Consider the following 22,348-nt stretch of genomic DNA (forward strand, 5'->3'; position numbering starts at 1 on the left):
GGCACTCACCTAAGCAGTCATGAGCCCAAGGACAAGATCTCCCCCCAGAACAGTGAACACAAGAGAAAAGCAGATACGAAGTTAGGAGATACAGGGGAAATCACTATAACACAAATTAGTTTAGAGTAAAACAAGATAAACGGAGACTGACTCATGAAGAAAACCACCCACCAGATCAGTGTCCAAGTGGATGTGTTCCCAGTTCCTGCCCCCTCGCACCTGCTCGCAAGCCCTCCTCATTTCTGATCTACGGAGTACCTGTGAAAATCTCAAAAGAAAGACCATGGATTTTTTTTTTTCAAGCAAAGAAAGGATCCCATTGGTTAAAGTAGAAAACAGACCAATAAGTGTGCAAGAAAATAAAAATAGTAATCTCAAAGAAAAGCATTCCTGTTAAAAATCACACGTGACTCCTGATGATCTCTGCTTTTATTCAGTATTGTCTTCAAATGTCCTGCTACTGTAAGCAGCAGACAACAAAAGCAACAGCTTCAAATACTCCCAAACAAGAACATGGCATGTCTGCAAAGCGAGGGAACTGGGAGTAACCAAAGAAAGACGGCAGAACTCATAAAATACTTCCAGCGGCTCGATGGGCAAATATGCAACCGCTGATGGCTCCACCTTATCCTAGTTACAGAACGTATGTGGGGATGCTCACGATGAACAAATCATCCAACACCCAGGAACGACCTTCCCAGAAATGCACGGGATTCACACGGAAACTGTCCGTTGCACAGCTCTGCCAAGGCCTGGGAGGACAGGACACTGCGAAATTAACATTAGTGGAAAGCAGGTTTCGGGGCTCAAGATGCTGTTCCTGTCTGAACTTCTAGAGGGCAGCCCCATGGGCACACTGGAGTCATACTGAAGACAAAAAGACCGGACTTTAAATAATTTTATTAATATCCTTGTTGTAATTAACACAGTAATTGATGACAGTTTAGTCAGGTACAGTTTTTAGGAAATGGAGGGCAGGGAACCAGGATAGAGCAGGGAACCTTCCTATTAATCGTGGACCCAGCGCGGGATGGCGAAACCAGGAAGGGCGCATCAAATCCTGAGAGGACACAGAGGTCCAGTGCCCCGGGCTGCTCACCGGAAGAAGGAACACTCATGGAAGCTTCCCAGCTCTCAGACCAGCATCCCACTCCCCCCCGGGCACCTTCCGGAAACTGGAGGATCTGATCAATCCTGATGTGCTCAGCATTTTGTGTTCCTGAGGAGATCCAGAATACTTATTGCTTCATGTTTTCAAGTAACAAGAAAAAGGAATGGTGTTCTTTTAATAACAAAATTTCTCTTCAAAAATGTGCTCTTTCCAGTGAAAATGAAGCACGGTGGCATCGGGCAAGTTTTCTGTGAATTCTGAAGCCACAAGAGACTCTAAAAATCACGAACCCCAAGAACACGGCTTCTACGTAAAACCTCATGAGGACACCGACCCTGGGTGGGAAGGCCAGCCTGGAGAGGGTGCAGGGGGCCTAGCCTTCTGGGTGCTCGGGACACCCACTCCCGCAACCAGCGAACAGTGACAGCAGGCCAGAACGAACAGCCTGCTCCATTCCCTGCTCCCGTGGTTTCCTGCTCTGCAGACGGGGCCACCCCGGCACCGCGGTCCCAGGCCAGCAGGACACCGTGGGACCATCAGAGCTTCACAGTGTCTTCTCGGAGGTTTCTTTCCGGCAATGCGCAGTAAATATTATCACTGCCATTTATCTCCGTGGGCCTTTCAAGTACATCTAGATTAAGAAATTCTGTTTCAAGGTACCGTTTTGTAATACTGAGGGCACTTTAAAAAGAGTGCCTTAGAACATCCTCGTTCTACCCAGAAGGAAAAAAAATCATCTTAGACCACAGACTACTGATGCCCCTGGCAATCAGCGTAAGGAGGAACATAATCACGGGGCCTCTAAGAAGTCCTTTGAGTGGAGGACAGAGCGTCCTACCGCTTACGAGCCCATCTGGCACCATGTCCTGCACTGTGGTCCGCTGGGGTGCCAGGCTGTAGAAAGTGCCAAATGCCTTTTGTCCAGGCATCAGCCAGGTCTCCTGTGTCTCTTTCTCTGCCCTAAGTTCCCTGCCTGACAGCATGCACAGTGAGGGCCCAGGCATTTCCCTGGGTCTGTGACCCACCGTGGCTGCCCCAGCCTCTCTGACCCAGCAGGATGAGAGGAACCAGAGAGGCGGTCCTGCCTTTACCAGGGGAGGGAGCAACGTCGCCTTTGGCCTTGAACTGATGGCTGGAATGAGTTGTATGAGGGGCAGTGATGGGTTTCAGCCGACAGAGGCCACCAGATACGGCTTGTTACTCTGGTCTTGTGCACACTCAGCTGTACGTTGTCAACAGGAGGCTCCGGAAGCAGATAAATGGTCCGCTGGGATGACCCGGAATTCCGGATTCTCCACCCAGTATGCAGCCCAGGCTGTGAACCTGCGTTTCAGTCTGATTAGTCTGTTATTAGGCTTATAGACTCGTAGGGAAAAATTCCTACAGCAGATCTTGAAAAAGATCCAGTAGCAGGAGAACGACAGAGACATAATTCGTTTATATAATCATGAAATGCTTCAAGTCAAAGATCATTCCACGGACAATGGGCTTAAAACAAAAATGGGATTATAATTTTTCTGAACTTTGGATAATCTTCAAATTTCTCAAGATACCACCTAAAATAAGACAAAAAAGGAACAGTAAGAAAAAGAAATAATTTTGCTGCCTAAACATGTAATGGATGCTGACAAAATGGACAGCCCTTCATTATGCAGGAATAACGGAGTTTTCGGAGTAATACTAAAAACTGTGGCATTTCAGGTATGTAGTTTGATTTTGTCTCTATAATGAATAACTAAATACATTTTATTCTAAAGCATGATTCATAGGAAGTAACCCATTTAATTCACTCTGGAGGAGTGTCTCGAAGGTCTTCTTCTGGACGTTTTCTGGTTTTCCGCAGTCCCCAGGAGAGCTACGGCTCCAGCCCCCGATCTGTGGAAGAGTCACCTGGGTGCGTGCCGGGGGCTCTCAGACAAATCTGGGAAGATGCAGCAGGGCCCGGCATTCAGAACAAACACGCATTTTCCGCTTTGATATAAATGACAACTCCCCGCCATGCGTTTTGGGGTCGAGGCTAGCTGGGGAGGGAGGCAGCTACGTGGAGGGAGTGAGCACTTACAATGACCTGACAGGATCGAGAAATAGCCAGAAACAAGGAGTTTCCATCAGCACAAAAGATAAACAGACGAAACATCATGAAGGGAAGCGACTATGAGCTCATATGGCAGAAACACATCATGAAGGCAACCTGACAGGGAGTTGACAAAATTTGTTGGTTTCCGCCATGTTTCACCCTGCAGCAGGCGGACCCGACAGGGAACTGCAGCCCCTCAGACGGCCGCGGGTGCCTTCGTGCACTGCCCTGTCCTGCACCTCCAGAGAACCCACACGCTGTCCTGCGCCCCCGGGGAAGCCTCACGCTGCGCTGTGCCCCCCGAGGGGGAGGCACATGCTGTCTTGCGCCCCTGGGGAGGCTACGCGCTCTGAAGCTGGGCTGCGGGCCTCCGGAGCAAGCATCGCTTCCGACGCGAGGCTGTTCTCTTCCCGACTGTGAGGAGCCCAGACACGGGAGCGCCCCCCTCGAGGTGGCTGCTGCGCCAGGCCAGCAGCGCGGGCAGATTGGCAAGTGCCATACTCAGCTCCTCTCTGCTCACAGAAAGTTCTCCAAGGCTGGCCCTAGTGTTCCCCCCGCGTAACTGCCCCAGATTCCTAGGCTAAGACGCCCTCAGGAATGGGATCTGTGTCCCGTTGGCCCTTCATCGCTGAGAGCAGTGCGGGAGGGGACCGGACTGTACAGCCAGCGGGGGCCGTCACCGGAGTTCCACCACACTGGCCCCTGACCTCAGACCTCTGTCCGCCGCGCCCCATCTACAGTGTTTCTGTTACAGCCACTGGAAGGCACTCAGCCTGCTGGCACCAAGGACCTGGACCGCAAGCAGGTTTCTCGAAGGCCGAGCACCGGGCCGGAAGTCAGTGACACCTGCAGACCAGCAAGACCAGGCCGGTGATGCCCACACACGCCTCTGGGATGGTCAGAAGCAGCACGGGGCAGCACGGCTGGGCATCATGAAATCAGAGCGAGCCTGTACCAGATTGAAATGTTCTCACCCGATACAGAGGTTTGCCAAATACATTCGATTCATTTCACAGACATCATTCTATAGGAATAAAACTTATTTTGCTAAAATGATTAAACTTTTCTCATTCATGTACATCATATCTCAAAATTTATAAATATGTGTGTATATTATACACACGCACGCACGTACACACACGCACACATTTTTATAGGGCAGGCAGCATATTTTTCTCACGTGTGGTTCTGTCCCTAGAATCAAAGATGCCACTTATGTGACACTGAGCAGGGCTGGATACGGACTTTTTGGTCTTGATTTTAGCACTGTGGAGCCCGAACTGAGGTCGACACTACGGCGACCCGTCCCTGAAGGCTGCCCATGTCCTCACGTGCGCTTTAGGCTGAATCAGACAGAGTCCTTCGAATTCTTCTTCAAAGCACCAATGGTCTTTCTGGCCCACGAGCAGGTGTAGTGCCCCCATGCTCCTCTCCTGCAAGTCTTATTCCTTCCAAGTGCTCGCAGACCCCGCGCTCTGCTGTGAGAACAAGGACGTCCTTCACAGACTAGTTCTAGTGGGTCTTTATCTGTTTAGGTCACGATGCCATCTGTCATTGTGTCCCGAAGACATACGGACTTCAGTTTTCTAAGTGACAATACACACAATTTTTTATTTCAACAGAGCCCCTCCTCCAAGGCTGTCCCCGAAGGCTGGCCTCACCTGCGGGATCCTGGCGTGGACAAGCAGGCACCTGGGCTCAAACGACCCCTTGGCCAGGTGCCGCAGGAGTGCGTCCAAGCCAGGGCAGCTCCCTTATGTGAGCACGCGGCTCGAGACTGGCAGTGGAGAGAACAGTCCGAAAACATTCCTCTTTCCCATTCCTTGACATTTGGCCCTCAAACCACTATATCTGTTAGCAACTTGGCACAGCTGACCCAATGTTTCTGACCTAGAGCTTCATTGTTGGTATGATTCTCTACGAATTTAAACATTTCACATCCGATTATAGAAATAAACTCAGTGTAATAAAACATTGGTTTGAGAACATCATAATACACCAAACAAAGGGCTAGGCATAGCCCCATGGATTTTTTCTGTAATCAGCTGGGTTTGCGGGATTACTTAAAAGGAAAGACAGCTTTTCCTTTGTCCTCAGCTGGTAAATGCAACATTTCCGAACAAACTTCCACTAGGCTGAATTCATTAAATGTCCAGCAAGTAAAATTGGTCTTGCAGTGACATCAGCATAAATAGCAAATGAATGAAAGAGAATCCTTTCAACTCGTGAAGCTTTCTGCAAAGAATACCTCTGGGTTTTTATTAACAGAGACATTCATTCGGAAAATGAAATTATTTATTTCTATTTCCTGTTCAAATGATAGAATTTGAATATTTCCCATTAGAAATCTGAGTATCTCCTACTCAAATGTCAAGAGAGACTTTCCCAAGCTCATTTGAGGAAGCGTCTTTACCACCGACTCGGCTCTTGTTCAATCTTCCTGTGATCCCATTTCTTAGCTACCAGTACCGTCTCATTTCTCCATTATTAGAAACCTGCCAACATCCGCTTCCTACTCTCTCATGGAACTAACGCACAAGAGCAGCTTGTTTCTCAGAGGCGATGTGAGCGATGGGAAGGTGGTCTTGGGGGGGCTGCCTGGGGAGAGGGAGGGAAGAAAGGCTGGAAGGGAGGAACGGGGGCAGGAGGAGTCCCCAGGAACACAGCACGGCTGGGCTGGACCAAGATTCACTGGTATTGCTGTCCCTGTTATTTTTCTCCAAAAGGCTTGGTTCCCACCTGGGCAGACGCATCCTGCAGCAGAATGAGCTCTGGGGACAGGCCCGCGTAGCGTCATCTGGCAGGAGGAAACGGAAGGCTCCAGAACTCACACACATTGCTGTTATCTTTCCTTACGGCCCAGTGGATTCTGGGTGGCTCAAAGGTCGGTGTCTTGGCTTCCTGGGGTTTCTGCAACAAAGGCCCACACCCTAGGGTCCAAAGAGGCAGGGGTTTATTCTCTCCCAGTTCCGGAGGTCAGAGGCCTGACCGTGCTGCCTCCCAAGCTCTCGCGAGGCTCCTTCTCTGCTTCTCTCAGCTGCTGGCAGCCTCGGGGGTGTGTGGCAGCTTCACCACGCGGTCAGCCTCCACACTTAACACGGCCGTCTCTGTGCCTGTCTGCACGTGGTCTTCTCGTCCTTGTGCGCACGTGTGCAGTTCCCCTCCTGAGAAAGTCACCAGTCCTGCTGGGTCAGAGGCTTGCTTGCTCTAGTGTGACCTCCCTAACTCACTACGTCCGTGATGACCCCTATTGCCAAATAAGGTCACATTCGCAGGGTCAGGACTGCAACATCTTTTTGGGGGTGGGATGGGGGGAGAACGCAACTCAACCCACCATAGCAAATCATTCCGTTTCCTGTCACCTTTGACGCTGTAACCTGTTTCCTGAGCCTTTCTTGGTGTGAGCTTTCCTTACCTCTGTCCCCCTCCGCAGCTCCGGCACAGGGACAGGTCCCAGCTCTCAGATCCCCCACTGTCTGGAGCACAGTGGGGCACCTCAAAGCACGGAGCGCTGGAGGGTTCTTCTCCTGTGATCTCAGTAATCTCGGGCTTTTGGCATATGGTCTACAAAACCTAGCTAAGGAGACCCTCCAGCTCTGCCCGTTCTCCGCAGTGTCTCTGGTAATAATCTTTTGCATCTTTAAATACACGGGGAGCCTGGAAAGAAACCTAGGAATTCTGACTCTGAAAAGTCTGCGTGCGTCCCACGATGCCATGACATCAGTCTGTCCTTCTGGAGGCTTCTCTCTGCCCCAAGAGATGGCAGGCGCCCTGGAGTCGGATGATGCTCTGGGTCTGTGTATGCCTCCGAGAGTATGGGCGGCATGGGAGAGCTTCATGAAATGTGTTTGGGGCAATGAAGTCAGGGAAGGGGGGGCAGTGCCCTTTCTAGCTCAGGGGACACAAACGATCCCCATGGGCACCGGTGTGAGCCGCCTGTCCAGTTTCCATCATCGCTGTGGCCTCGGGGGATGGATCGAGACCTCTCCCATCTGAAAAGCTGGGACTTTGTTCCCTGAGCCTCACTCCCTTATGTGTCGGACTGGGAGGGCGCTACCCTAGGTTCGCTTCAGCTTTGACAGCCTTGGATTGGTTTTTATGAGTCTGTACTGGTCCCCGAGATCACAGGCTGTTTGGAGGATCTGACACAGGCTGGGGCCCCTCGCCTTGGGAAACAATGTGATTTCGACGGTGCGCACAGCCTGGGAGTCCAGACGGCGACCGCAGGTCTGCAGGGGTGCGGGCGCTCATGTGCAGGGGCTGCGTGAGGGTCCAGCCGGGCTTCTTCCACACATGATGTGTGCCTCCGGGCCCAGCTGTGGGCACTCGGCATTCTGCAGACGGCATGCTCCTGCCCAGACCACGAGTCCCCGGCCCGAAGCTTCACTGGACCATGGGCTCCAGCCACGAACGTCTGGCGGGGCTCAGACTCGGGCGCAGCCAATGACAACACGGACGTGCACCCGGCGATTCTCAGAGCGGGTTCTTCTCTGGACGGCTGCGTGCTTGGGGACTCGGTTAGCTAACGCCCGGGGCACCCTGCGATCTGGCAGTTCCAACCAGTGTGAACATTTCGAGAACGGAACCAGAGAATGGTTGTGATAAGGCCAGAGCACAGAGCCGACATGTGGAGAGTGTCTGCGAACTTACCGGTGATGCTGCTGGGCCCGCGTGAAGAGAATGCAGGCGGTGAAGAGCGCGAAGGCCCCGCCCTGGACGGACCAGCTGGCCAGGCCGTAGCCGCACCACTCCACCACCTCCCCGAAGTAGTTGGCTGCCGTCACGTGCTCAAACAAGCCTCCTGCAAGGAAACACAGGCACGGGGTGCATTTCCTACTGCCGACGCCCGGGAAAGCAGTGACCGACGAGACAGCCGTGGGCGCTTACTTGGAGAGCACCAGCTCAGCCCTGGGAAACACGACTGGTCCAGAATTGTAATCAATGAAACACACCCAACGGGACTAGTTCTACCAGCTCATCTGACGGTTTCTGGGAGTAACTACGGACCGTTCATCTGAATATAAAATGCTACAATTTCCGTGTACTTTGCTATCTCACTTGACTCATCAGTGAATCCCATAGATGGAACCTGAGTAGGGATAGAGACCACAGAATAACAATGAAGGAACTAGCTTAATCAGACGGACCTGCAGAGGCCTGGACCCAAACTGGAAGAAAGCAGTAATTTCCAAGGGCAGACTCATTCATTCAGTCATCCATTTTCACAGATCCTTCAAGTCCACACGACAGGTGAGGCCCAGCTCTAGGCACTGGGAGTGCACCGTGGACAACACCATGTCCCCTTCTGGAACACTAAACCCCGATGTAGCCCGCGAGGAAAGCATGGAGCCCAGCATGTGGTGGGGAGTGCTGTGGAGCAGAGCATGGGAGAGGGGCCCAGAAGTCGGGCTGTGGGCGGAGGCAGGGCTGGTCGTGGCCTGTGGCTGTCAGGGGCCTCGCCAGCAGGTGAGGTTTGGGGTTGGTGGTTGGGACTGGGGTTCTCCAGGCAAAAGGCTCCGAGGCTGGAGAGCAGAGGGGCACAATCCAAGGACCACCTTAGAGCCACAGTTTAAACAACCTGAGATTTGTAGGCCTTTTCCCATCCTTTGCTTGTCATGCTGTGTTGTCCCCTGTAGGGCACCCAGGAAGATAAGGATGCCAATCTAAGCCCGGCCACGTGATTTCCTGTTCCGCTGATGTTTTAGTTCTACCCACTGAGTCTTAATTTTTTTTTTTAGTTTGAGAATCTCCCTTGCTTTCTATCTTGTATCTATTTAGTTCTTTCTATAGTATGTTATTCTTTTCTTCATAATTTCATCCCTTTTAATTAATTAATTAATTAATTTTTAAAAATATTTTATTTTATTTGACAGAGAGAGAGGTCACAAGTAGGCAGAGAGGCAGGCAGAGAGAGAGGGAGAAACAGGCTCCCCACTGAGCAGAGAGCCCGATGCGGGGCTCGATCCCAGGACCCTGAGATCATGACCTGAGCCGAGGCAGAGGCTTAAACCACTGAGCCACCCAGGCGCCCTCATCCCTTTTAATTTAAACAATTAGATATTCACTTCATGATCTGTTTCTATTAACTCTAAGATCTAAAATTTCCCAAGTTTAATTAGCTCTCACTCAAGGCACCGTATGTCCTCGTGGGTTTTGTGGCTCTTATTTTGTGGTGTGTGGCCTGCCAGGCTCTCGGAGGCCAGAGTTGAAGACAGGTCTCTTTGGGGATCTGGGTTTATGCGGGCTGGATGCAGAAGGGCACCCCCTCCCTATGACCGCATGGATCCTAACTCATGACTTGAGGTTTTCGGACTGTCCACAGTTGGCAAACATTTGGGCTACAAAGCTGAGGGCATGAAGGCAGCTAGCGGTTACGGACTCTTACGAGTTGGGTCCTAGACTCAAGCATTCACCCAGCCTTTGCTCTCTGATGATTGACTTCATTTCTGGACATCACACAGATGCATTTTAAAAGACAAAAACAACAACAACATGTACCCAACATTTTTACTTGTTTTCAGATGAGGGCCAGTCGTCCATTCCTGCTACGGCCAGGAATGAGGTACTGGGCACCCCTGGTAAACCATAAGTTCTTCCTCAGACTCTCTTTCCAAACAGATACAACTAGTTTCCTTTCTGCTGAGCAGCCACTCGCTTGGCCAGAGTCGGCTCTTCTGCCGTTCTAAGAAAACAATAACCACAGCGATTGCTACCGTAATTGTGACTCAAGTCGGACATGTGTGGCTGTGACTAGATACTAGTTATCGGATCGGATAAAACTGAAAGAGCAAGGCGTCCCGCAGAGAGCCCGGCATCAGGTCTCCCGCTGTCAGTACATACCCCTCGGTATCTTATACCCCGTCTCCCCTGGTCTCCGGAGAGTCCTCAGGATGTGGTCTGAATGGATGTTTACCAGCATGCCTATTAGCCACAGGCAGAACCCTACAGAAAAGGTGATACAGAGCAGCATTAAGTCCATAAACCAGGAAAGCCCCACGCCAAATCCGGAATGAACGGGAGGACCCTAATCTGCCCTATCATCATTACTAACAAGCCAGGCAGCCACAACGGATAGGAAGGTCATGTGATAAATATAATGCTTCCCTTAGAAACGCGGGCTGCACGCAGGTCTGCGAAAGAGGGCTCTGTTTTTCTAACAATACCAGTAAATCATCTAGTCTGCTCCAAATGTTCTGAGGGGATGACTGGTGTGCTCGGAAGTAGGACTTAAGACTTGGCCCAGGCTCCTTTCCAGGAAGCACTAAACCAAGAGCCAAAGAGCCAGGGGACCCTCTGAAACTCAGAAGAAACTTCCTCATCACCAGGAGCCTCAAGGGGGTGTATTTTTTTTTTTTTTACACTCTTGCATATATTTTTGACTACTGATGTTTTATTTTCATTTTTCCTCAGAACTTATAAGGCTTTAGTTCGAACTCAAAAAAAATAAAGATTTTAAAAAATCAAAGACTTCACAAGACCTAATAGCTTCTGCAAGTTAGCATAATCAGGAAACTCTAACGGCCTTGTTGGAAGGTGACCCAGTCGGACTTTTCCTCATTTTCCATTAGGAACAGTGGGAGCTTAATGACGGTCTTAGATTACACGGTTAGTGACGGAGCTCTGCAGTCTCCCTGTGTCGTCTGCTCCGCCGGAACCTGTTGCTACTCTGAGGTCTGCTGTAGGAACAGGTATTCATGCTTTCTGGGCCACGTCGGGGGTGATGGCAGGCTAGGGCCACCTGTCTCCCTCCGGCGCTGGGCCTCCTGCCACGAGATCGTGGACCAGCACCGTCTCTTCTCTCTCTCAAGGAGCGTGGGCTTTCTAACTAGGAACTGCGGGCACAGGAAAACCCAGGTTCTGATGAGAACCGGACACCGGAGTGGGTCCTTAGGGGGACACTCACCTACTAGAAATCGGGGATCTGTGACCCAGTCGTCAGCATACACGGCGTACTGGCTCAGGTATCTGCTCTGCAAGTAGCCGTTGTAGACACAGAACAGGAAGGCCAATGCAAACGTGTACAAGGGCATGGGCTTTCCGCCTCGGATCAGGAACGGGAAAATCAAGGACCTGAGGAAACATGAAACGGAAACACATTTAAATAAAACATACATCAATGATAAGGAATCTCATTTCTGCCATTCTATTTTAAGTCTTGGGGTTTTAACCTTGTTTCCTTGTCCAGAAATCATTCTCAGTCATGCTTGTACTGATATACTCTGTTCAAAGCAGAATTTTTGGATAAAGAGTTAACCCTGTTTCAGTAATGTTCACCACAGTGCATAAACTCAGGATTCTAATTGTATCGAATGTGAGACACACATGGTGAGAAAACTAAAGGCTTCAAGAGGCTCTCAACATTATCCTCCCTTGCTCTCGCCTGAGCAACAGGACGTGGGGGACACCGCATGCCATCCATCAGCATGACAGTGTGCCGGCTGAGCACTCCACACCCCACTTGTGGTACCTGGAGACAGCCGCACAGGAAACCCCACGACACATGCAGGACAGAGCACGAGATGGACTCAGTGTGGGTAAGCCACCTGCTCACGGTCACAGAGCTAGTGCGTGGCTGAGCTTTGGTGTAAAGCCTGGGTATCTCAAGGCTCACATTCTTCTGTTCCACCACACAAGTGAAAGTTTAGGGAGAGAAAACAGAAGGACAAGAAAGTGGATCTTATGAAGAAAAGAGGACGTGCCGTCGTACTCTGAGTTTCCTCTGTAAAATCAGTACAGGATGCGCTGAGAGAGGGCTATCGCTACGTAGCCTATGGACCTTAAGGGGATAGTAAGGAATCACCATCTACAACTTCTTGCCAATAAATGTGACCCTCTGGACAACACGAACAAAAGCCTTAAGACATAGGTGACCAAAACTGACCCACAAGGAAATCGACAACTCGAACAGCCCTCTATGAATGAAAGCGACTGACGCGACTTTTGACGTTCTAGAGAAGCTGCAATTGGAGTTGGGGGAGGGGACTAGCTGCCCAGAGGCATAGGGACATTTTAGGGGACCAACCATTCTGTATCTTGATTGTGGTGACGATTACATGCTGTAGGCAATCATGAACACTGACCAAACCACATTCTTAACAATGAGTGCATTTCATCCTCTGGAAGTTCTATCTTAAAACAGGGAACATATATAAGCTTGTTATTTGTTTCCACTCTGGCCATCTACGCAGGGGCAAAAACAACTGATCTTAGCAGCAGCCGTAGTGAGAGCCTAACGCAGGCTACGTGTCCTCAAGGCATTCTCTTGCGACAGGCTCACTCAGGTCGCGGGAAGAACCTTCTTGCAATCAAGGCAGTTTTCAAGGTTCTCTCTTATCCAGGCCAGCTCCCCCGAAGCAGACTTCATGTGGGTTTAGGGCAAAGCACCAGCTGGATGTAAGCATGCGTCTGGCCGCAATGTGTGTCATCAGTGAGGTTAGTTGCTTGCCTGGAAACCAGTGTCGAGAAGCCCTTCAAAGAGAACAGGAAATCGCAGCCATTTCTGCTTTGCGGAAGCACGGCTCATGCCTGAGCAGAGCTGGGACAGCGAGCGGGCATCTGGGAGACAGGCCCACTGCGCATGTCTGTACCACAAGAGGCAGATCTGGGTCTGACTGGGTAACCGCGTCTTGGACCAGTGGGGGTGCCTTTAGAAACAAGCAGGGATTTTGACTCGCTGCGATCCAGCATCGTGGTGATGGTGTTCGTTCCCCACCCCTACCCTGTTCCTTGGCAGGAGAGCCAGAAGCAAACAATCAGCGCAGAAGACAACAGTTCTCACTCTCTCCCTGAGCGTCGAGGAAGCTGCCCCTTGTCTGCTGTTGGCTCAAGGGACAATTCTCTAGCCAGGGGAAAGCAGAAAAGGGCCAGAGGACGAGGAATTGAGAGAAAACCTCCCTGGGAGTTACGGTCTCAGGGAATTTTCCAGGGGGCAAACCACAGGACATAGCTGACAAAGTGTTAGAATTTTAAGTTTGAAGAACTAGGGAAAAAAGAGCAGAAAGAACCATGGGAGACGCCAAGGCTGGACTCGGTTAGAAAGAAGCCTGCAAAAGCGTGGAGTGCTCAGCTCCCCAGAGCCTGAAACCGGGGACCTGAACAAACCCACGTAAATTCAACGCAGGGTAATAGGGACCCAGGGTCAGGAAGGGGAAAGGACAAAGTGTGGAAGCTTGAAACACACAGAATCGTTACTGAAGGACAGTGGTGTGGGAACATGTCTGGGCGAGATGTCACTTATATCTACATCGTGGATGAACGAAGCCTTCTAGAAGCAACACTGCGCAAACCAGTCTGCGAACGTGGTAGACGTTTCCTTCCAGAATGTACAAAAAAAAAAAAGTTGTAGACTTTCCAAATGAGAATCATGCCCAGCAAACTTTTGATTCATTTCTTCCAATTCAGCTTCAAGTTCAGGGCTGCATTGTGAACGACTGGCAAATAGGGGCTGGCACCTTCTCGCGGTGAAACCCATACCTGTCCCATGTGGTATTCACGCCCCCCTCCTCATCTGTCACCGATGTTCCTTCCATGCCCGTGATGGCAAAGGTGTCTGGATCGGGTGTCAGCAAACACGGCCCCTGACCCAATTCCAGTTCACCTGTCTTCGTACAGCCTGAGAATTAAGAACATTTTTACCTTTTCAAACAGCAGGGGACACGATCAAAAGGATATGGCAGGACGCATGGGAATCACACGAAGTGCCAATGTCCACGTCCACAAACAGAGTAGCGCTGTGACGTGGCCCCGGTCACTCGTTTGGGTCTGTTCTGTGGCTGCTCAGGAGCTGGGGCTGAGTGCGCAGGAGTGACACGGTGCGTGGTGTGGCGGTCTCATCTGACCACGTCCCTGTGCGGCGTGCACACATCCGCGGCAAGCAGCGTTCTGAGTGCATGTCACTTTACTGCACACCTGTTGCACACCTTTGTTGCACACTTATTGCACACCTGTCCCGTGAAGACGGGGAAAGCAGGCTCCGTGTGCTCCGCACACCCAGTGGGGTATGGCTCACTCTGCCACCACGGCAGGTGGCCAGCACTCTGGGATGCAAGGACATCGTGGCTGTGTCCCAAGACTAGGCTAGAGGTCGGCGTCACCAGACAAGTGGTATTTTTGATGTCGTCCCCGACGTGCAGGAAAGCAACGGTCAGAGCAAGGCAAGAATTTAAACAGAACCCAGTTCTAGAATTTTATGAAAGAAAGGAAAAGAAGGCTACAAGCACCAGAAGTTCCTGGGGGCCGCCTCCTGTTACACCCGGCAAGGAGGGCCATCTGCCAACAGTGAGCTCACTCCCTGCGGCAAAGACACACGTCCAGAGGATAGGAGCTCGTGGAACACGATGAGGCCCTCAGGGAGGATGGCTGCTTGTAGAGTCAGGATGCCGAAAGCGAGGTCCGCGGACAGTTGAAAAGCAAGGCCAGCGTCTGAGTGAGCAGTCTTCTGGGCTCCTGGGGTGTCACCGAGGTCACGGACATGGAACTGAGCTGGGACCGAGTTTGAAGTGGCGGAGAAATCCGGCTCCAGCGGGTCCTCATGCAACAACCAGCGGTGACAGCGTGCGCACAGAAGCTGAGGAAACACTAATGCACAACCCGAGGGGAGACCCGCTAAGATAGTGTCAGTGCTGGTGGTAAACACACACACACGACCGATTTCCAGAGCCTGTGAAAAGAGAAGGTGTTTAAGCTGTTCTCCATACGGCAGGTACTTTGCCAAAAAACAAACTGAAACAAAACAAAACAAACCAAACCACAACACCCCCAAATTGATTATTGCCTGTGATTGAACCATGTCAACAGTGAACATGACCTTCTGTCCATGGACTTAACCACTGTTCTGAGTTCAAAGCCAAGACTGAAATTTTTCTTTATAAGAAAAAGAGCCTCAACCCCTATTACTGAGGTTTAAAGAGCTCTGGAAATTAGCTTTTGCTGCAGACTTGATAATGTTTCTCAGTGAATTCAACCTAAAATTATAAGGCAAAAATATCTCCTATGTGCAAAATGTACATGGCATTAGCCCCCTCAGCAACAAGTGACTAGTCTGAACCACAAGTCACATCGAACTCCTTCCCCGGCTTTCCGTGCCCTTAGAATCAAGAGCAGCGGCGAGAGCTGCCTTCTCACATAAACTTGCACTGTGCGATTTCTAAGCTCCAGACGGAGTTCCTCCACGGGTGTTTGAACTGTTCAAGACCGATTTAACTGTAACTGAGGAGCCGCCACCTGTCAACCGGAAGACACTCATCTACACTGCAGGAACATACTAAAGGACAAATACCAACAGAAGAACCCAACAGAATTCCATAAACGTCTTCCAAGCAATGAATGTGTTAAACTACAATCAGAAACTTGTGGACTGAAACCAAAATCTGGCAGTACCAATGCATATGAAAAGACACTTTCAAAGAGAAAATCTTGACGTGCCTTGGGGCTCAGTCAGTGAATGTCTGCCTTCAGCTGAGGTCATGATCCAAGAGTCCTGGGATCGAGTCCCATCTCGGGCTCCCTGCTCAGCCCGATTTGATTCTTTCCCCCCACTCTGTCCCTCTACCCCCTTGCTTATGCTCCCTCTCTCTCAAATAAATAAAATCTTGAAAATTAAAGGAAAAGAGAGAGAAAATCTCATTGTCCATCAATCAGCATCAAGGGGTGAGCACTTGCCATGGACATTGGTCACGGGGAATACTGACTGAAGCCCAATTAAGTGAACGCTACCCCCACCAAATAGAGAATTCTACTCTTCGTGTTACACCTGTTACAGAAATTAAGGTATTAGAATTTTCTCAATAGAAATCTTTGTGAAGCATCTTTCACTACAGCACTAATTTCGTCCCTTGGACCACAAAGCTTAAAAGAAGCACTATATGGCCCTTCCCAAAACGTTTTGACCCTTGACCTAGGTTAAAATAGGAGTCACGCTCTGGAAACCTCATTGTGACTTTCTTAGCAAATGCCCTCGCTCAAGGCCCCGTACTTAGGTTGCAGGCAGCCTCTTCGGACAGGGGTCCACCTGGTCTGCCCGATGGGGTCCGTGCATCTGGGTCCTCAGCTACCCAACGGAACAGAGAGTCACATTGATCTACTCCAGGGTATGCCCTGCGAGAACCTGGAAAAGACATGCCTAGAGGAGCCATGTGAGACCAGAGAGAAGATTCACTTCTCTCTGGTCTCACATGAATATCAGAAGTGAGGCAAGGACTGGACACAGGGCTTTAGAAAGGTTGCTGCAGATCTCTTCTGTTCCTTTCTTATCTCTCCCCCTGAAAGGACAGCAATGCCCCCTGACGTCCACAGGCCTAGCCATAAAGTCACTGAGGGCAGGAGGGGAACAAGCTGGCTCAGGCAATGTCACTTATGACTTTAGACCCTGAGGAGGGCTCCTGGGGGAGTCCTTATTCCCCAGCTTCTCCTTCCCCACAGGCTGAGGGCACCGATATGAACCAAGCCTTCCTGGCTCTGGGGTCTTCAGCAAGCCAGATGGACGGATGCAATGCACCTTCCAGACGGGAGCACTCTGCTCCCTCTTGCTATTTTGGGGATTGTCTTTTTCCTTTTAAGTTATTCCCTTCAGCTTTATTTCTTTTCTTTGGAAGTCCATGCAACAGTTGCTGGAAAGGGTTTCCTTTGAATTGGGCCAATTAGGAACCAAAATGGGGCAGACGGGGCTTCTGGCCATGACTTTCATCTGAGCCTTCATCTAGACACTAAAGGGACAAGGGAACCCAAGGGTGACAGTGGACCCCAGGCTGCTTATGGTGAAAGATCCACCTCAAGACATGAGGCGAGGCTCTGGGAGGAAGGTAGACTCAGCTGCTGGACCCACGCAGTGCTAGTCCCGACCTGGGGCACCCAGGCCATCTCAGTTCAAAAGCCTTTCTCACGTGGTGTCTCATCTGCACTGACGAACACCCTTCCGCATGGGAACTGTGGGAAATGGGTATTATCCCTCTTTGAGAAAATGTATGAAGCTGAAAGTTGAATATCCCTTAATGTGGAAATCATCTGTAAGGTAAACTGTGACCAGCTTGCATTTAAAAGTACCTCATTTAGGTAATGTGTTATAGAAATCTATGCTCGGTTCCGATAATGAGCTAAAGAACATCGACTTGTCAGGTCCCAGGCAGCTACAAAGGGATTCTATTTTCTACCTCCTCAGAGGGACTGTGGGACTGAATTTGACACTTTGTTTTCTACCATGTTACAATATCCCATTTCCCCCCCTTCTGTTCCACTTAAAGAAACAGAACTTACTCTTCATCAAGTTGTTTACTACCCGCGGAAACTTGCCCATCTCTGCGGCTGTGGGGCACCCAGGACTGTGGGACACACTGATGAGGGGCTGAACTGAGAGCTTTCAGAACCTGAATCTCTGGGAAATTCGATGGCCGGGCAGCCTGCTGTCTGCCTCTTGCATGCATCAGTATACAAGCTTGGGGACGGTGTGAGTGTTTCCTACAGTTCCTGATGCAATGTGTCCAGTAATTCCTAATCCTATATACCATGCTTTTTTTTTTTTTTTAAACATTTCACAACTGTTACTATTAATGTATGTAACAGATCAGGACCGGGGGCTCAGAGGAGCCCAGCGATAGAGGCTCAGAAGTGGCGGCTCCAGGGCCATGTCCTCGTCCCACAGGTTCTCCTAACGAACTGGAACAACATTCAGTTGTTTTGCAATGAGAATCTGCATATTCATTCAACAAATGATTTGGCACTCAAAATAAAACCAATTGGACATTGTGTCCCAGGTACAATGAAGCATCCAATTTGGTGATTTGGCAGCAAATCTAACAGTAGAGTTAATCATTTTTAAATGTTTAAAACTGAAAGTGGTTGTTATAATTTTAATAACTGACATCTTTGGAATCTACAGCACTTCCAAGATGTCGATCAGTGCCTGTTACTTTTTTTCCCTTCTGAAATGCTCTTTTGCAACAAAAGGCACCGATTATTATAAAGCCACACACTTACATAAGCTCTGTGCGCTTTTAAGGCAAGGTTACTGATGCAATGAATATTTCACTACCTGTCATTCTATACTTTTGAATAAAAGTTTTTTTTTTTTTCCACATTATTTGAATCCACAAGGCAAGGGCCAAGGGTTTAGTGTGGCCTTCACCTTCTCCAATTCCCTGATGTGTTTTAATATTACACGTACTCTATGGCACATTTAAGAGTGGGGCTAGGGCCAGGCTCTCCCCATGGGACCACCAGTGGAAGAGAGCCGGAGAAACGGTGAATCCGGGCAGGTTTGATTCTTTGAGGCTCACCAACAGGAGTAACAACAGAATCAAGGTCCTGAAAGCTCAGGGAGCTGGCTGAGCCCTGCCTGTGGGGAGGGTGTTAGGAAGAGGAGGCCCTGCCGGCATGTCAAAGTTTGCATTCAGCACTCTCCCTCTGCCTCACGGTAAAGGTGGTCCCTGGGGCCTCGGTGGTAATTAGGACCATGTGCTTAAGGGGGACTTCGTAACAACTGCTAAATGGACAAGCAAACTGAACAAGCCCAGTGACTCATTTGCTAACCCACTAAGTGGCAAGAGAAAATTCATGAGCAAAGGAAGCCTGAGCTCAGTGAATACTGAAAAAAAAAAATTGGTTGGCAGGAGAGAAAGCAGCAGAACAGGAGGTCCGACCAGAGTTTAGGGGCCCATTAGAAGGGCCTCTGACACATGCAGAATGGCTCTGCGCCGATGCTGGGGACCACAGGAACCCCCCCCCCCCCCCAGCTAACGTGCACTCACCCGAGGGAGGTCAGACGCTGCTCCACGCACAGCAAAACCAAAGGTGGCAAGACAAGACACCTGAGCTCTCCAGAACTCAGAAGCCCTGTGATCAGCATGAGGCCCTTCAGTGCAGACAGGATTCAGGCAAACGCTGTAACTGTCAAGGGCTGCAGAAGACTATGTTGTTTGTCGTGGATTACAAACGTTCCTACAAATGTCCTTCACTACCTAAGGGGGAGCCACCCGAGTCCTTGGGATGCTCTTTCCCTTCTTCCCTTCCACCGCAGCCTTCCCTTCTTTCTCCGACTCTTCTGCCAGAAAGATCCTGCACGTTTTTTGGTCTTGCACTCCTTACGGGAGTATCTTTTTTTATTTTTTAAAATATTTTCATTCATTTCAGAGAGAGAGAGAATATGCAGCGAGAAGAGCAGAGGGAGAGAGAGAAACTCAAGTAGACCGTTTGATAAAGAAGCTATTTGGGTAGAATGGAAAATGTTGATCTCTTCTATATGGAAAATGTTGAGTCCCAAAACCACATAGGCTATATGTGTGGTCACAAGTACAACCTGAAACAGAATAGCCCAGCAGGTTGAAAAGCTACACCTGACCTAGCAAATCCTCTGGAGTATGTTTCTAAAGCCTCTGCTCTTGGAATCAGGGGTTTAGTCCCAACCACCCCATCGAATAGCCTTGGGTAAAATGCCTGAATTCTGTGTCTGAGAGGCTTCCCCAACATGAAGGGTCAAATTCTGGCACTCTCCAGGGGACTCTGGCCCAGGGGGTGCTGTATTCACCCAGTCTCCCCCTACGGTGAGTGGAGACAATGAAAGAGAATGTTTTAAGTTAAAAGGCTAAACTCAGGCTTTCCAAGCTCAGCAGACTGTTCCCTTGACACATTTCCAATGCCACCAGTAAGCAGTTTCTTACTGGCACTTGAGACTGGCAGCAGTGTGTCCACTACCTTCGGGGCACATACGTGGCTGTGCCCACCTGCACAGTGACGTGGAATGGTCTTGGTCATCATCTACTGAACATTTGGATTTGCCAGCCCTGTGCAAGCCTTTTATGGAGTTATCTTTATTTTTTTTTCAAGATTTTATTTATTTGTCAGAGAAAGAGAGAGAAAGAGAGGCAGGCAGAGGAACAAGCAGACTCTCTGCTGAGCAAGGAGTCTGAGGCGGGACTCTATCCCCTGCGATCATAACCTGAGCCCAATGCCTCCCTGCAATTGTCTTTTTTCAAAAGCATGCTATCCTGTGGGCTGGCGCACCACCGTGCCCATCCCACTGCTGTGGAAACGTGTTGCAGAGCAGCTTAGTAACTGATCCCATGTCCTCAGTGACGTCGCTGGGATGACATCTAGCAGTCTGACCCCAGAGCTTGCTTTTGGCCATTAAAGAAACAGAGAGACACAGGTTCTAGCATATATATGAAGAAATGTACACAGACATGAAAATTCTACTGACATTCAAATTACATTAATGCTTGACCACATTACAAAATACAAAAACAAAAAACCAAAACCAGCAAAACGCTAGCAGCCTGACAACAATTTTGTTCACTGGAATAATCTTGAAGAGTCAGGAATACAGGATCTGGAAAACCTTTGTTGAGCATTTGACTGGGCCTGTTTAATGTGCCTGTATACTGCTCCAACTGATTCTGTATTTTCTTTTTTAAGATTTTATTTATTTTAGAAAGAAAGAGCACAAGAGCAGAAGGGGAAGATGAGGGAGGGGGAAAGAACCTCAAGCCGAGTCTGCACTGAGCCGGGAGCCCTACTCAAGCCTCAGTCTCACAACCCAAGATCATGACCTGAGCCAAATTAAGAGTCACACTTAACCCAGCCACCCACGTGTCCCGATTCTGTGTTCCCAGTGTCCCCCGTGCTGCTCGAGTAGACTCTTGGCCAACAGGCTAACTCTTTCACTGCTTGTCCTAGAGGCATCCTGTGGGTTATTTGCTTCTCAAGGGCCAGTTCAAGTTTCGTTCCAGTGAGGGCAGTCCCATGTGTCCTGTAAAACACCTGGAATACTCAGACAGGAACTATAGAGGCCTCAAGCCCTGGGTTAACTTATAAACTTAAAAATCATTAAAGTGAACTGTTACAGCTCCTCATTTCAGATGATCAACTCTGAGGCACTGAGAGTTCTCACAACACAAGGATTTTAAATGATTGCTATAAAAAGGTGAATTTAACCAGCACTTTCTGACAACTTTTGCGATTTTGGTCGTTCACCTGTGTGATGCTCTCTTTCATTTCTGGATGCCCTTCAGTGGTCACAAACCAAGATCAGGTTTTTCATTAATCATGGGTTATAGCTTTGCTTTCCTTTCTACCGTCAGTCATTTGGGTTTTCAGTGGCCCCCTCCCAGAGGTACACAACCTACCCATTCTGAGTAGAGGCTGAACGGCCAAATGCTAAAGTCAGTGTTCAGCTGAGCTCAAGAGCAGACGTCACCAGAGTAAAACCCATTTCTGGATTCCAAGAATAAATCCACAGTTTTCAGCCCCCAGTATTGCACAATGGTTTATCAGAATTTTAGTCAGGTTGTCAAAGCCTCACATTCTGATGTAGGGAAGACTCAGGGGGTCACTGGTCGCACGCCCACTGCAAGGGGGTCACTAAGAAAGGAAATGTTCTTCTCGCCGCTGTACCTGACAGCGCTGAGCGAGCCTTCGCTTCCTCAAGCTTCCTCTCCTCTACAGTTGCCAGGTCCCACACTGAGCCCCTCCACCGCTGCCTTTCCAGCCGGCTGTCACCTTCTCCCACCGCGCCCACGCCCCGCCCACTCTCCCAGACCGGGCGAAGCTAAACTCTCCTACTAGGGAAGAAAGGGCAGGGGCCAGGCACAGAGCGAGAACAGCGCGGGCGGACGGAGCCCGGCGCCGCGAGACACCAGGGAAGGGTCAGCAGGGACAGGGCGCGAGGGCAGGTGTGCAGAGTGGGGCGGCGGGGAAGGGGAGCGGGAAAGAGGCTGCCAGGAGTAGGCACGGGAGCGGGGAAGGAGGAAGGAGGAAGGCAGGCACGGGGGCCGGGGAGGAGGGCGGCGGAGAGGGAGGCAGAGGTGCGGGCGAGGGCGCGGCGGCGGGCGCAGGCGGGGCGCGGGGGCAGGCGCGCGCGGGGCCGTTACCGTTGCGCGTAGTGGACGAGGAACATGGCCAGGAGGATGCGGTTGGGGGCCCGGCGGAGGCGCTCGGCCGCCGTGACGGTGCACACCCACAGCGGCACGGCCAACGAGGGCAGCTCCTGCAGCGCCCAGGCGGCCCGCGCCGGCACCCGAAAGGCGGAGCCCCGCGACGCGTAGCGCCCGTAGGCCGAGCCCAGCAGCCGGAGCAGCAAGGAGCCCAGGACGCCCATGGCGCACTGCAGGTAGGCGAGCGCGTCCAGCAGCAACCTCTCGGCCGGCGCCATGGCGGGAGACTGCAGACGCGCC

The 22,348-nt window shown here is 50.5% G+C and overlaps 1 protein-coding gene across 1 annotated transcript; it reads right to left on the minus strand.

The window, feature by feature from the left end:
• Nucleotides 1-884: 884 nt before the first annotated feature.
• SRD5A1 (steroid 5 alpha-reductase 1) lies at nucleotides 885-22,326 on the minus strand. The gene is made up of 5 exons (XM_045999293.1): nucleotides 22,046-22,326; nucleotides 11,092-11,258; nucleotides 10,029-10,130; nucleotides 7,839-7,989; nucleotides 885-2,667 (listed from the first exon to the last, which is right to left on the minus strand). Exons 1-5 carry the CDS (start codon nucleotides 22,324-22,326, stop codon nucleotides 2,601-2,603), a joined length of 768 nt encoding a protein of 255 aa, XP_045855249.1. The 3' UTR covers nucleotides 885-2,600.
• Between the last annotated feature and the right edge of the window lie 22 nt (nucleotides 22,327-22,348).

This window comes from Meles meles, chromosome 3 (genome assembly GCF_922984935.1).
Source record: "Meles meles chromosome 3, mMelMel3.1 paternal haplotype, whole genome shotgun sequence".
NCBI lineage: Eukaryota > Metazoa > Chordata > Mammalia > Carnivora > Mustelidae > Meles > Meles meles.